The sequence below is a fragment of the Oncorhynchus nerka genome, linkage group LG23, assembly GCF_034236695.1.
Source record: "Oncorhynchus nerka isolate Pitt River linkage group LG23, Oner_Uvic_2.0, whole genome shotgun sequence".
Lineage (NCBI taxonomy): Eukaryota > Metazoa > Chordata > Actinopteri > Salmoniformes > Salmonidae > Oncorhynchus > Oncorhynchus nerka.
Window position 1 is genome coordinate 38,101,997 of NC_088418.1, and position 15,877 is coordinate 38,117,873.

General features: G+C 39.5%; 1 protein-coding gene across 1 annotated transcript in view; it reads left to right on the forward strand.

Annotated features, from left to right (window-relative positions):
• The window catches only part of LOC115106801 (zona pellucida-like domain-containing protein 1), a 48,132-nt gene extending 32,472 nt beyond the window's left edge, over window positions 1-15,660 (forward strand). Inside the window, exons 10-11 of the mRNA XM_029629901.2 lie at window positions 13,827-13,856; window positions 14,453-15,660. Coding sequence (XP_029485761.1) covers window positions 13,827-13,856; window positions 14,453-14,628 — 206 coding nt within the window. The 3' untranslated portion in view covers window positions 14,629-15,660. The remainder of the gene's footprint in view (window positions 1-13,826; window positions 13,857-14,452) is intronic.
• The last annotated feature ends 217 nt before the right edge of the window (window positions 15,661-15,877 follow it).

Sequence of the window (15,877 nt, forward strand, 5' to 3'; positions counted from 1 at the left end):
ATCTTTTGGGAGGGGCAGAAAACAGTTTTCAACCAGCGATTGAGTTGTGAGACTCTGCTGTAGAGCTCATCACTCCCCCTAACTGGGAGGGGAACAGTGACAATTACTCAATGCCGACATATCTGTCAGTGCTGTGAGATATTACCCCACTCTTCCACCAAGGCATTCTGCAAGTTCCCGGACATTTCTGGGGGGAATGGCCGTTGCCCTCACCCTCAGATTCAACAGGTCCCAGACGTGCTCAATGGGATTGAGATCCGGGTCTTCGCTGGCCATGGCAGAAAACTGACATTCCTGTCTTGCAGGCAATCATGCACAGAATGAGCAGTATGGCTGGTGGCATTGTCATGCTGAAGGGTCATGTCAGGATGAGCCTACAGGAAGGGTACCACATGAGGGAGGAGGATGTCTTCCCTGTAACGCACAGCATTGAGATTGCCTGCAATGACAACAAGCGAAGTCTGATGATCCTGTGACACACCACCCCAGACCATGATGGACCCTCCACCTCCAAATCGATCCGGCTCCAGAGTACAGGCCTCGGTGTAATGCTCATTCCTTCGACAATAAACGCAAATCCTACCATCGCCCCTGGTGAGGCAAAACCACAACTCGTCAGTGAAGACCACTTTTTGCCAGTCCTGTCTGGTCCAGCAACGGTGGGTTTGTGCCCATAGGCGACGTTGTTGCCAGTGATGTCTGGTGAGGATCTGCCCTATTTCAAATACAACCGAGGGAAAATACAGGTTGGAAAGCAAATGGCTCCTGCTGAAAAGAGAAGACTGTGCTGTAGGCTACCAAAATATTTGATCAACTTTCAAATATTGTTTAGAGAGACACTTTTTTTGCACGAGCACATGGGCCATCACCAGCAAGTGAGCTGCGCATCAATGGGTGAGTCATTGAAACTGTAAAGCATTTTTATGCTATAATTTCCTCCTCGTATTGTAGCATCCAATATGTGTCTCCACACACCTAGGCTATTGATTGTCATTGTCAAAGTAGCCTCCAGGCTCCAGTCAAATGACGTAGAATTGCATGAAATGCGTTGATAAAAGGCCAACATTTTCCCTGGCCCCTAGGCTACATTTTTGTTTAACTAGCTAACGTTAGCTGGCTGGCTCGTTAGTTAACGTTACATGACGTGTATACAACACCCGTTGAATATGGCCAGTGTCAGTAAACCGTCTGTCAAAAAGCATACTGAAATTGTTGCCAGCAGAGCTGGTTAGGCGGTTTTCATGTTATCCAGAGGTAAACAAATTGTCGGCCAGAGCGTCAGTCAACTGTGCGCTCTGAGCGAAATGAAATGGGTGGGGAGAAAGTTTAGGAGGTTGTGAACAATGCTGAATGGGTGTAGACAAAGAGCTCTTCACTGGATACCAAAACATTAAAAGGCGATTTTCTCAAAAGTGAGTTTACAAGTTGATCAACTTTTAAAGCCCAATTACTTTCCCATTGTTCCTCAAATGCAGTGTATGATATACCATTTTGTAGCTCTGTGGCTCTGCTTTTATCAATGTAAAAAACACTATTTCACATTTTGCTACATTAGACCGAATCCAAGTGGTGAGTCACATATACAGTGCCTTCAGAAAGTATTCATTCCCCTTGACTTATTCCACATTTTGTTGTTACAGCCTGAATTCAAAATTGATTAAATATTATTACACACAATACCCCATAATGATAGAGTGAAAACACGTTTTTAGAAATGTTTACAGTCTTTCTGGGTAAGTCGCTAACAGCTTTGCTCACATGGATTGTACAATCTTTGAAAAGATCAATGGTTATTTTCAGAATTCAGACAAATTGGTTGTTGATCATTGCTAGATAACCATTTTCAAGTCTTGCCATAGATTTTCAAGCAGATTTAAGTCAAAAGTGTAACTTGGCCACTCAGGAACATTCACTGTCTTCTTGGTAAGCAACTCCAGTGTAGATTTGGCCTTGTGTTTTAGGTTATTGTCCTGTTGAAAGGTAAATTCATCTCACAGTGTCTGGTGAAAAGCAAACTGAAACTCTAGAATTTTGCCTGTGCTTAGCTCCAGTCCATAAAAAAATGTCCCTGAAAAACTCCCCAGTCCTTAACAATTACAAGCATACCAATGACATTATGCAGCCTCCGATGCTTGAAAATATGGACTGTGGTAATCCGTAATGTGCCGCATTGGATTTCCCCCAAACACTTTGTTTTCAGAACAAAAGTGAGTTGCTTTGCAACATTTCTGCAGTATTACTTTGGTGCCTGTGTTGCAAACAGGATGCATGATTTGGAATATGTTTTTCTGTGTAGGCTTCTTTCTTTTTAACTCTGTCAATTAGGTTAATATTGTGGAGTAACTACAATGTTGTTAAAACCTGTTATGGCAGGGAACTCCACCCACCCATTCAGCTGAAAAGGTGGCGCAGGGAATTCAAAAATATTATTTTGAAATATTTAACTTTCACACATTAACAAGTCCAATACCTCAAATGAAAGATAAACATCTTGTTGATCTACCCATCATGTCCGATTTTTAAAATGTTTTACAGCGAAAATAAAACATGTATTTATGTTAGACCACCACCAAATCAAAGGGAAAACGCAGCCATTTTTTCCAGCCAAAGATAGAGTCACAAAAGCAAGATTAGAGATAAAAATGAATCACTAACCTTTTGAAAATCTTCATCAGATGACACTCATATGACATGTTACACAATACATTTATATTTTGTTCGATAATATGCATATTTATATCCACAAATCTCGGGTTACATTGACGCCATGTTAAGAACTGCCTCAGATTTTTTTTAACGTTACGGAAAAAGCCTAACATTGCAATAATCTGAGACAGCGCTCAGACGTAAAAGTATTTCTCCGCCATGTTGGAGTCAACATAAATACGAAATTACAACATAAATATCCCCTTACCTTTGATGATCTTTCATCAGAATGTAGTGCAAGGAGTCCTAGTTCCACAATAAATCATTGTTTTGTTCCATAATGTCCAATACTAGTGTCCAAGTAGCTGCATTTGCTATCACTTTCAGCTCACGAGCCCAAAAACTGACTGCTGGTCCAGGATAACTCGCACAAAAACTTCCAAAAGATATATTCCAGGTCGAATAAACTGGTCAAACTAAGTAGAGAATCAATCTTCAGGATGTTATTATCATATATATCCAATAACGTTCCAACCGGATCATACGTTTTCAGCTGGAGACAAATGGAACAGCGGTAGCACCTACAGAGAAATGCGCCACAGAAAAATGGCATTCTGCGGGGCACTGACTATTTCCCCTCCCATTCGGTCAAAGTTCACAGCAAATGCTCAATTCCACTTTCTACTGAATGAGGACATCTAGTGGAAGGCGTAGGAACTGCTACCAGATCCATATCTTGTTGGGAAAGGAGGGGGCGATGACGTCAAAGTTGCCCCACATTCAGAATTTCACTTCTTGTTTGGAAGATTGCCTGCCCTATGAGTTCTGTTATACTCACAGACATAATTCAAACAGTTTTAGAAACTTCAGTGTTTTCTATCCAATAGTAATAATAATATGCATATATTAGCAATCTAGGACAGAGTAGGATGCAGTTCACTATGGGCACGCAATTAATCCAAAGTAAAAATACTGCCCCCTATCCTCAACAAGTTTTAATCCATCCTCAGTTTTCTCCTATCACAGCCATTAAACTCGGTTTTAAAGTCACCATTGGCCTGGCGGTAAAGTCCCTGAGCGGTTTCCTTCATCTCCAGCAACTGAGTTTAGAAGGATGCCTGTATCTTTTTGTAGTGACTTGGTGTATTGATACACCATCCAAAGTGTCATTAATAACTTGACCATGCTCAAAGTGATATTCAATGTCTGCTTTTGTACCCATCTACCAATAGTTGCCCTTCTTTGCAAGGCATTGGAAAACCTCCCTGGTCTTTGTGGTTGAATCTGTGCTTGAAATTCACTGCTTGACTGAGGGACCTTAGAATTATCTGTATGTGTGGGGTATAGAAAGGAGGTAGTCATTCAAAAATCATGTTAAACCTATTATTGCACACACTGTGTCCATGCAATGTATTATGTGACTTGTTAAGCAAACTTGTTTAGGCTTGCCATAACAAAGGGGTTTTATACTTATTGACTCAAGACATTTCAGCTTTTCATTTTTTAAAACATAAATCCACTTTTACATTAGGGGAAAGTGTAAATTTACATTTACATTGAATCCATTTTAAATCCAGGCTGTAACACAAAATGTGGAAAAAGTCCAACATTATTGGCACTCCTGATAATGATGAGCAAAAAAGACTGTATAAAATAAATAAGAAAAATACTGAGCCTTATTGTATGCTCAAAACATTTGAAAATTCTTGTTTTATTCTAATACAATTGCTCAGATATTAAGACGTAATATTTGTTCCTCTCAAAGATATAGGTCAAAAGCCATGGCACCTATGTTTCAATACTTTTCAAATCTCACCTTACGAGGATAACAGCAATAAGCCTTTTAAAAAATGTTTTCTGAGGTTGGAGAATACATTGAGAGGGATCTTAGACCATTCCTCCATGCATAACCTTTCCAGATCCTTGATATCCTTAATCTACATATAATATAACTTGTTAAACAATCTCTTTATGGGAACAACTGTATTCGTATAAAATAATGATTTTTGCCTCCCGAGTGACGCAGCGGTCTAAGGCACTGCATCGCACAATTGGCCCAGTGTTGTCCGGGTTAGGGGATGGTTTGTCTGGGGGGGCTTTACTTGGCTCATTGCGCTCTAGTGATTCCTTGTGGTGGGCCGGGCGCCTGCAGGCTGAACTCGGTCGTCAGGTGAACGATGTTTCCTCCGACACGTTGGTGCGGCTGGCTTCCGGGTTAAGTGGGCTGGTGTTAAGAAGTGTGGTTTGGCAGGTTATGACTCAACCTTCACCTCCCGATTCCGTTTGGGAGTTACAGTGATGAGAGAAGATCGAAATTGGGGAGAAAAGGGGGGTAAAATACAAACATTTAAAATAAATGATTGAGCATACCGTATAGCTCATATTATTGATTTTAGTTATACCTTTATCAAGGTTGCCAATTCTCTTGGATCTGACTGTATATGGTATAACTGGTGTCTTTGCCACATTATATTATTTGTTGTCAGTGTTTGTTAAAAAGCGACTTTTTCAGTCATATTCAACCTGGTCTAAAATGATCTGTAGATGGGGTTAACTACTATGTAAAGAAATATAGGTAGAGAGTAATACAAACAAGTAACATCTGACATCAACCTGTGGTCACCTACTGTATCTCCTGTTCATTTAAACGTATTGGTATAACCAATATGGTAATACCTTGACACTGCCATACAACCATAGAACCTTCACCATACAGTACCAGTCAAAGGTTTGGACACACTTACTCTACTCATTCAAGGGTTTTTATTTTTGAATATGTTCTACATTGTAGACTAATTAGAAGACATCAAAACTATGAAATAACACACATGGAATGATGTCGTAACCAAAAAAGTGTTAAACAAATCTAAATATATTTTAGAATGCTCAAAGTAGCCACCGTTTCCCTTGATGACAGCTTTGTACACTCTTGACATTCTCTCAACCAGCTTCACCTGGAATGTTTTTCCAACAGTCATGAAGGAATTCCCACAAATGCTGAGCACTCGTTGGCTGCTTTTCCTTCACTCTGCGGTCCAAACTCATCCCAAACTGAAAAGCAATCAGAAAAGCAATCAAATTAACCGTTTACCTTTGATGATCTTCGGATGTTTTCACTTACGAGACTCCCAGTTACACAGCAAATGTTCCTTTTGTTCCGTAAAGATTATTTTTATACCCAAAATACCGACGTTTGTTTGTCGCGTTATGTTCAGAAATCCACAGGAAAGAGCGGTCACGACAACGCAGACGGAAATTCCAAATAGTCTTCATAATGTCCACAGATACATGTCAAACATTGTTTATAATCATTCCTCAGGTAGTTTTTAAAATATACATTCGATAATATATCAACCGAGTGTGTAGCTTTTTCCATAACAGCGAGAAGAACAATGGCGGCTTTACTCAATTGCGCACAAACTCACTCTGAGAGCCCCCACCTCTCCACTTACGGAGTATGATCCTTCACGCTCATTTATCAAAATAAAAGCCTGAAACTATGTCTAAAGACTGTTGACACCTTAGGGAAGTCACAGAAAAAGGTATCTGGTTGATATCTCTTTAAATAGAGGATAGGCATGCATAGGAACACAGAGGTTTCAAAATAAGAGGCACTTCCTGATTGGATTTTCCTCAGGCTTTCGCCTGCAATATCAGTTCCGTTATACTCACAGACAATATTTTGACAGTTTTGGAAACTTTAGAGTGTTTTCTATCCCAATCTGTCAATTATATGCATATTCTAGCATCTGGTCCTGAGAAATAGGCCGTTTACTTTGGGAACGTTATTTTTCCAAACATAAAAATAATGCCCCCTAGATTCAAGAGGTTCAGTGTGCCTTGAATTCGAAATAAATCAGTGTCACCAGCAAAGCACCCCCACACCATCACACCTCATCCTCCATGCTTCATGGTGGGAACTATACGAAATGCGGATTCATCATAGTGCTTGATGGTTTTTGCCACTGCACCTGAAGAAACTTAAAGTTCTTGACATTTTCCAGATTGACTTTCATATCTTAAAGTAATGATGGACTGTTGTTTCTCTTTGCTTATTTGAGCTGTTCTTGCAATAATATGAACTTGGTATTTTACCAAAGAGGTTGATCTTCTGTAAACCACCCCTTCCTTGTCACAACACAACTGATTGGCGCAAATGCATTAAAAGGAAAGAAAGTCCACAAATGTATTTTTAACAAGGCACACTTGTTAATTGAAATGCATTCCAGGTTGACTACCTCATGAAGCTGATTGAGAGAATGCCAAGAGTGTGCAAATCTGTCATCAAAGCAAAGGGTGGCTACTTTGATGAATCTCAAATATGTTGTTTAACACTTTTTTTGATCCTACACGATGTATTAGAAAATAGTGAAAATTAAGAAAATCCCGGTAATGAGTAGGTGTATCCAAACTTTTGACTGGTAATGTATACACTGAACAAAAATATAATTGCAACATGCAACAATTTCAAAGAGTTACAGTTCATATAAAGATGTCAGTCAATTGAAATAAATTCATGCGGCCCTAATCTATGGATTTCACATTCAGATACGAATCTGTTGGCCACAGATACCAGTATCTGGTGTGTCCACCACTTTCCTCATGGAGTGCAACACATCTCTGTCACAGAGTTGATCAGGCTGTTGATTGTGTTGTACTACTCCTCTTCAGTGTCTGTGCGAAGTTGCTGGATATTGGTGAGAACCTTGAACACGCTGTCGTACACCTCGATCCAGAGCATCCCAAACAGGTTCAATGGGTGACATATCTGGTGTGTATGCAGGCCATGGAAGAACTGTGACATTTTCAGCTTCCAGGAATTGTGTACAGATGCTTGCGACATGGTGCCGTGCATTATCATGCTGAAACATAAGGGGTGGCGGTGGATGAATGGAACGAAAATGGGCCTCAGGATCTCGTAATGTTATCTCTGTGCATTCAAATGGCTATTGATAAAATACAATTGTGTTTGTTGTCCTTAGCTTGTGCTACGGACAATGGGGCACTCTGTTCACAATGTTGACATCAGCAAACCGCTCGCCCATCCAACGCCATAAATGTGGTCTGTGCTTGTGAGGCAGGTTGGACGTACTGCCAAATTCTCTAAAACGATGTTGGATGTGGCTTATTGCAGAGAAATGAACGTTAAATTCTCTGGCAACAGCTCTGGTGGACATTCCTGCAGTCAGCATGCCAATTGTATGCTCCCTCAAAACTTGAGACATCTGTGGCATTGTGTTGTGTGAGAAAACTGCACATTTTACAATGGCGTTTTTTTGTCCCCAGCATGCTGTTTAATTAATCAACTGGATTATCTTGGCAATGGAGAAATGCTTACTAACAAGTTGTAAACAAATGTGCACAGAATCTGAGAGAAATAAGATATTTGTGAGTATAGACAATTTCGGGGTTATTTTATTTTAGCTCATGAAACATGTGACCAAAACTTTACATCTTGCATTTATATTTTTGATCAGTGTAATTTCTTATACCTAACATGCTGACCAAACCGGACACGTCGCAAAATAATTTAGAAATCCATGTTATGCTATTATTGCACCCACACTGGTCGCGCACGCCAACGTGCGTCAGGCAGATACAGGACAGCAGGGCAAGCAGAATGGTCAGAACTGTGAAAAACTAGGAAACAGAACTAGAGAAACAGGAAGGCGGGAAAGAACGCTTGTAAGACCTGACAAGAAGAACTGGCAACAAACAGAGAGTACAGGTATAAATACATCGGGGATAATGGCAAGATGGGTGACACCTGGAAGGGGATGGAGACAAACAAAGACAGGTGAAACAGATCAGGGTGTGACAAACCATTATCGTAAAGTGCCTTGTGGATCTCTCCATTTAGAGCAACCTACATCAATAATATCTCATAACAATAACTCTTATTACTCCATGTCATCAATCAAATCAAATGTATTTATAAAGCCCTTGTTACATAAGCAGATGTCACAATGTGCTTATACAGAAACCCAGCCTAAAACCCCAAACAGCAAGCAATGCAGAAGCACAGTGGCTAGGAAAAACAACCTAGCCCTTTTACACATACGAACACATGGGAGTGATCATTTTACAGTGGTCCCTACAGCCTATGCTCAAACCGGTGTGATTAGAACACTTAGAATGTCCAGTTACGATTGACACAACAGTCAGTGTTTGAGCTGGCCACACTGATTTAGCACAGAAACATTTTGCACAGTCTTTACAACATGATGTCCTCAATGTGAGCAGTTTATTTTTGGATGCAATGTTCTGTGAATGTCTGAAGTAGAAACAGCATAACATAATTCTCATCCAAACCGGAAAATGTAGGCTACATTAGTCTAGTGCTAACTGAAGAAAGAGTGACCTAACACAAGCGGTCATATTTAGCTAACTCTTGGCTGACCGAAACCATATTATAAATGAGCTAATAGAAATTACTATTTACAATTCATCACATCATGTGTGACCTTACCAGTGATCAAAATAATTGACAAACACTTTCCAAAAATCTAAAGTAATCCGACAATGGGTAGTTTGTGCGCCATCATAATTGTTTTTTCGCGTCAACCAAAGAGAAGAGGTTACAAGATGAGTTGGGTCTGTTTGCATCATTCACTTCCATAATTCAATTCCAGAAGTTTACTCAAAAGATGGGTGAACCATCCCTTCACTTCATTTTATTATAACATCTTCGGTCTGACAGACGTTTATATGACAGCTAGAATGCATTGTAAGATGTCAACAAACATAGCACCACACGTAGCTGGCAGTTAGCTTAGAATTAATTAACTCATCATAATCAGTACAACCTTCAAAGTATTTTACACACATCACCAGTACTTGAAACCATATCAATACAACTGTAAGTACATTATTCTCCATATAGACATACGGTGTGCCACAGTAGAAACGACAACACGATATAGAAAAACTATAATGATAGCGTAATAAGGCACTTACTTTGATAGGAACGCACACATGTCCAAAGTTATTACTAGTAGTGGAGGCAATGCGGGCAACAGATAGAAATGTGCCAGGGGGTAAAAAGTTAGTGCTCTCATCGTAGAGATAAGTTTGTCCTGCTCAGTAATACCTCAAACATAAATTGTCACCCACAGTGAAATGGGTTACTTCTATGTGAATTAATGAGGAGGTGGAACACACCTCAATTCAAACTGTTGCTAGAAAATACATTCAAATTGACAAGTTGAGAAAGCTTATAGATAATTAGCAGGCAGCGTGCCTTGGTTTGAGGGCTGCGTGGGTTAACTGTCCTGTTGAGTAACAATCACATTTTGTAACAGTGAGTGCATTCTGACATCAGGCCCATTAAAAAAGCTCATGCTGGGGCAACCGTAAGAGATATTTGGAACTCACATGTGAAAAGGCTAGAAAGGCAGAAACCTAGAGAGAAACCAGGCACTGAGGGGTGGCCAGTCCTGTTCTAGCTGAGCCGGGTGGAGATTATACGAGTACGTGGCTATCCCCAATTGAAATATAAAAGTTTATCGCAATAACAATAAGAGCTGATAATATAACCTAAAGCTGATCAATGTCTTTACATTTCTTATTTCAGTTACATTCTTAGGTCAGGATAGTTGTTGATTGTGATAGTACTTTCTTGGGCGACCTCCAATCTCCACCCCAAACCACAAATTCCTTTAATTTACATTGTTAAATAATATGTGCAAAAAATATTTTTGGTGAACAAATGTTTTATCTTGCCATTATAGTAGGGTTGGTAGCAACATTGTGGAAATCTGCTGCAGCTCAAATCAACTACAAACTCCACAATGGAATGCTCTCTCTATGGGCTGGTTGGCTAGCTCACTAGCAAACTTTGGTTCACACAATAATACCAAAGACTATCAGCATGTAACGTAGCTAGTTAGCTGTAAAATCACCTAAACAAACTGCACTATCAATTTAGATGTCTACAATCTCACCATGTTCAACCTGCAGATCAATGTGCCTCACAGAGTGGAATATAACATTCGCAACAGCAGATATACTTTGAGGAGATGGGAAATGTTGCCCATGCTACGTTGAAGGGCCGCGCGGTGCATTCTGGGTGAATATGGGACAAGGAGCACAATCTATCAAGGAGTGAAAGGAAGTCTATTGGGAGCTAGCTAAGAAAAACAGCACGAATTTCGTCAACAAGAAGTACAACATTACAAATATTTTTCAAGATGTGAGATAATTAACTTGCTCTCTGTAGTATAGTATAGCTTTGGAATCGTGACACGTTTCTCGGCATATACACTGACTGATTCAGTCAGTAATGCTGAAGGTCCACGCTGTAGCGCGATTGAAATGTATAGGCAATGTTCCCACATTCAGAGAATGCATGCAAAACGCTGCAAATGTAAACGCTGCAAATGTCACCTCAATAGGTTACTACCTTTAAATTTCAACCGAGGCCACGGCCCCGATCTTCAGCGCAACAGATTAATATCTAGGCCCTGCTGATGTATTTAGACTAAACTTGAATAGTCTCCCATTTACACCAATTTATGTGAAAATCTGAGTTATGTGTGCAGATCTTAAGTTTCAATGCATGCAAGTTTATTGTTCTGCCATTGAAAAAAAGCAGTTAACCCACTGTTCCTAGGCAGAAATTGAAAATAAGAATTTGTTATTAACTGACTTGCCTAGTAAAAAAAAAAAATCCTAGTTAAATAAAGTAAAAATATATAAATAGTTGTGGGGTATAGTTAATTAAAATCAGATCACATTTTGTTGGTCACATACACATATTTAGCAGATGTTATTGCGGGTGTAGCGAAATAATTGTGTTCCGAGCTTGTGTGTATTCATAACAATACACACAAATCTAAAAGTAAAATAATGGAGTTAAGAAATGAATAAATATTTGGATGAGCAATGTCAGAGTGGCATTGACTAAAATACAGTAGAATAGAATACAGTATATACAGTGGGGCAAAAAAGTATTTAGTCAGCCACCAATTGTGCAAGTTCTCCCACTTAAAAAGATGAGAGAGGCCTGTCAATTTTCATCATAGGTACACTTCAACTATGACAGACAAAATGAGAAAAAAAATCCATAAAATCACATTGTAGGATTTTTAATGAATTTATTTGCAAATTATGGTGGAAAATAAGTATTTGTTACTTTGTTACCTTGTTATATACCCTTTGTTGGCAATGACAGAGGTCAAAGGTTTTCTGTAAGTCTTCACAAGGTTTTCACACACTGTTGCTGGTATTTTGGCCCATTCCTCCATGCAGATCTCCTCTAGAGCAGTGATGTTTTGGGGCTGTTGCTGGGCAACACGGACTTTCAACTCTCTCCAAAGATTTTCTATGGGGTTGAGATCTGGAGACTGGCTAGGCCACTCCAGGACCTTGAAATGCTTCTTAGGAAGCCACTCCTTCGTTGCCCGGACGGTGTGTTTGGGATCATTGTCATGCTGAAAGACCCAGCCACGTTTCATCTTCAATGCCCTTGCTGATGGAAGGAGGTTTTCACTCAAAATCTCACGATACATGGCCCCATTCATTCTTTCCTTTACACGGATCAGGCGTCCTGGTCCCTTTGCAGAAAAACAGCCCCAAATGATGATGTTTCCACCCCCATGCTTCACAGTAGGTATGGTGTTCTTTGGATGCAACTCAGCATTCTTTGTCCTCCAAACACGACGAGTTGAGTTTTTACCAAAAAGTTATATTTTGGTTTCATCTGACCATATGACATTCTCCAATCTTCTTCTGGATCATCCAAATGCTCTCTATCAAACTTCAGACGGGCCTGGACATGTACTGGCTTAAGCAGGGAGACACGTCTGGCACTGCAGGATTTGAGTCCCTGGCAGCGTAGTGTGTTACTGATGGTAGGCTTTGTTACTTTGGTCCCAGCTCTCTGCAGGTCATTCACTAGGTCCCCCCGTGTGGTTCTGGGATTTTTGCTCACCGTTCTTGTGATCATTTTGACCCCACGGGGTGAGATCTTGCGTGGAGCCCCAGATCGAGGGAGATTATCAGTGGTCTTGTATGTCTTCCATTGCCTAATAATTGCTCCCACAGTTGATTTCTTCAAACCAAGCTGCTTACCTATTGCAGATTCAGTCTTCCCAGCCTGGTGCAGGTCTACAATTTTGTTTCTGGTGTCCTTTGACAGCTCTTTGGTCTTGGCCATAGTGGAGTTTGGAGTAAGACTGTTTGAGGTTGTGGACAGGTGTATTTTATACTGATAACAAGTTCAAACAGGTGCCATTAATACAGGTAACGAGTGGAGGACAGAGGAGCCTCTTAAAGAAGAAGTTACATGTCTGTGAGAGCCAGAAATCTTGCTTGTTTGTAGGATTTTTTTTCTTCTCATTTTGTCTGTCATAGTTGAAGTGTACCTATGATGAAAATTACAGGCCTCTCTCATCTTTTTAAGTGGGAGAACTTGCACAATTGGTGGCTGACTAAATACTTTTTTGCCCCACTGTACATATGAAAGGAGTAAAGTGGGATGTAAACATTATTAAAGTGACCAAAGTTGCTTAGGAGCTAGAAGCAGAGCTGCCATGTCTGTCAGCGCCATCCTTTCATCACCCCTAATTTTAGGTCTATATCAGATACTTTCATATACCTGATGTGCGCTTGATTTAATTTCACAGACCCAATGAAGCAGTCATTGGGTCCAGCAGCACACCACCCTGCATACCACTGCTGGCTTGCTTCTGGATCTAGGCAGGGTTGGTCCTGGTTAGTCCCTGGATGGGAGACCAGATGCTGCTGGAAGTGGTGTTGGAGGGCCAGTAGGAGGCACTATTTCCTCTGGTCTAAATAATATCCCAATGCCCCAGGGCAGTGATTGGGGACACTGCCCTGTGTAGGGGGATGTTAAATGGGTGTCCTGACTCTCTGAGGTCATTAAAGATCCCATGGCACTTATCGTAAGAGTAGGGGTGTTAACCCTGGTGTTCTGGCTAAATTCCCAATCTGGCCCTCAAACCATCACGATAACCTAATAATCCCCAGTTTACAATTGGCTCATTCATCCTGTAACTATCCCCCAGGTCGTTGCTGTAAATGAGAATGTGTTCTCAGTCAATTTACCTGGTAAAATAACAGATAAAAAAAACACTTTAATAATTGTATGTGTATTTGACCCAGGTCTGGTACATGTAGAGAAGTGGTGTACTCCTAAATTTCCTTTTTATGTTCCACAGATGACACTCCAATGAACAACTCACAACTAGGTAAGCCCTTCATATTTAGTTCCTGATAATCTACCCAAACTCTTGTTCCTTCTGATTCCCTTCCAAAATGAATATTAGCATTTTTTGCACTTCATGTCCAAATCATCTTAAAGTAACTTGATTTCACTACACAATATATTTTACATACTTAAATATGATTTGGACATGAAATGCACATTTGGAAGTGGCCAGGTAAACAAAACCTGGCCAAAATGGATTGATGTCATACCTTGTCAATAGACTGCTTACAGAGTAAAGAAACCAATATTTGTAATTTGAATGAACTATCCCTTTAACATTGCAACGCAGAAATAAGTGTCAATAACATTGTAATAGTATGGCAATAAATTGGGTTAAAGTATGTGTAAGCTTGTTCGGATTTCTGTTTAGCGTCGCGCGTTAAACGATACCAATAGGATTTTTACATTGTTGCGACTAGTCTTCCTTTAACAACTTTTGATGCAAGAAATTCTAAAGAAATACTGAAATAGCAATGTCCCTGTTACTTTTCTTCTTAGATTTTAGCAGGCATTATCATTATTCTAATAATAATCAACTGCCCTATTTCTTTCATTGGTCTTTTTTGTTTGTTGTAGCTCAACTAAACAGCCCAGTGTTTCGGATGAACACGGTGACCAGCGCACTTATCTCAGGCATCATCATCCTTGGTGTAATGAGCCTGTGTTTCTTCATCTTATCCCTTACCCTCCTCAAGGGCAAGAGGGCCCCACCGACCATCTTGTCGGGGGCTTGCAACCCAGCTTTCAACTAACTCCAGCGATCGCCCCTGCTCCCAAGATCTTGCCTTTCCCCTCTCCATGATGACACTACATAGAAGGAGAGAGTGGGACTCACATGTACACATTTAGAGTAGAGTGAAAAGCCCAAATTGTTCATTTATATGAATGTAAACTGTACTGTATAATTCATGTTAGCATAGGTATAGTTGACATCTCGAGAATGTATATTTCTTTGTATGTATTGTACTTATATTGTTTCAACCCAGTGACAGTCCGGTTATTGTTAGGCGTTTAATTTGCAAAGTGGATTTCAGTTCAATTTAATGCCTCAGCTACTCGGCATGCTATTGCAGGGTAAAGGATAATTTACAAGAAATGCATATAGTCTAGAATAAACTGGTCTAACACCAAATTCTTGTTTAGTTGGTAAGTTTACAGGGAGAAATGTAAACAGTGTCCTTGAAATGGATATAAATGAGTGACCTCTAAACAACATCCTATGCAATAATTTAAAAAAAACTCAGAAAAGAGCTTGGGGTTGGATTTCGTTAATTTCCTGAAAATACTTAGACCAAAGCTAAAACAAAAATGTACCAGTTACATTTTATATCCATTATGTTATTAATATTGCTGATAGGTACCATAGTTAGTATAATGATTATAATACATTCATTGAGAGGTCATTACTCATGAATGCTAGGTAAATGCTCTACCTAAATTAATGCAATCTTCAAATAGTTTTACTAGTTTAAATTACATTTTGGATTGTCATTGGGCTTTTTAGTCAAATGTGTATGAAGAGTGTAATTGCAAAACGCTATGATATACATTTTCTGAAATGTTGGTTATATTAGCTTTTATTGTATTATTATTATAAATTCTGAAAGGGATTGGTCTGTTTGTTTGAAATCTACAAAAAAATGGTTTCATTTCAGAGAGAGAGAAAAATCATGTTTTGTTGCAAAATGCTATATATCCGCCTCCCTTTCAGAGAACAAAGTAGCACAGCTAGGTTTTATGAAGTCAAATGTGACATAACTACTTATAAATGACTGTACAAAATATACCTTTGTGACGTCAATATATAATGACAAAAATGTTTATATATATATACACAAAAAATGGTTAAATCCAGTAATATGGGATCTGTATATAAAATATAAACATGTTTGTAATTTAGCAGACGCTGATATCCAGAGTGACTTACAGTTAGTGCATTCATCTTAAAGCTAGGTGGGACAACCACATATCACAGTCAAATATACAGTGAATTCGGAAAGT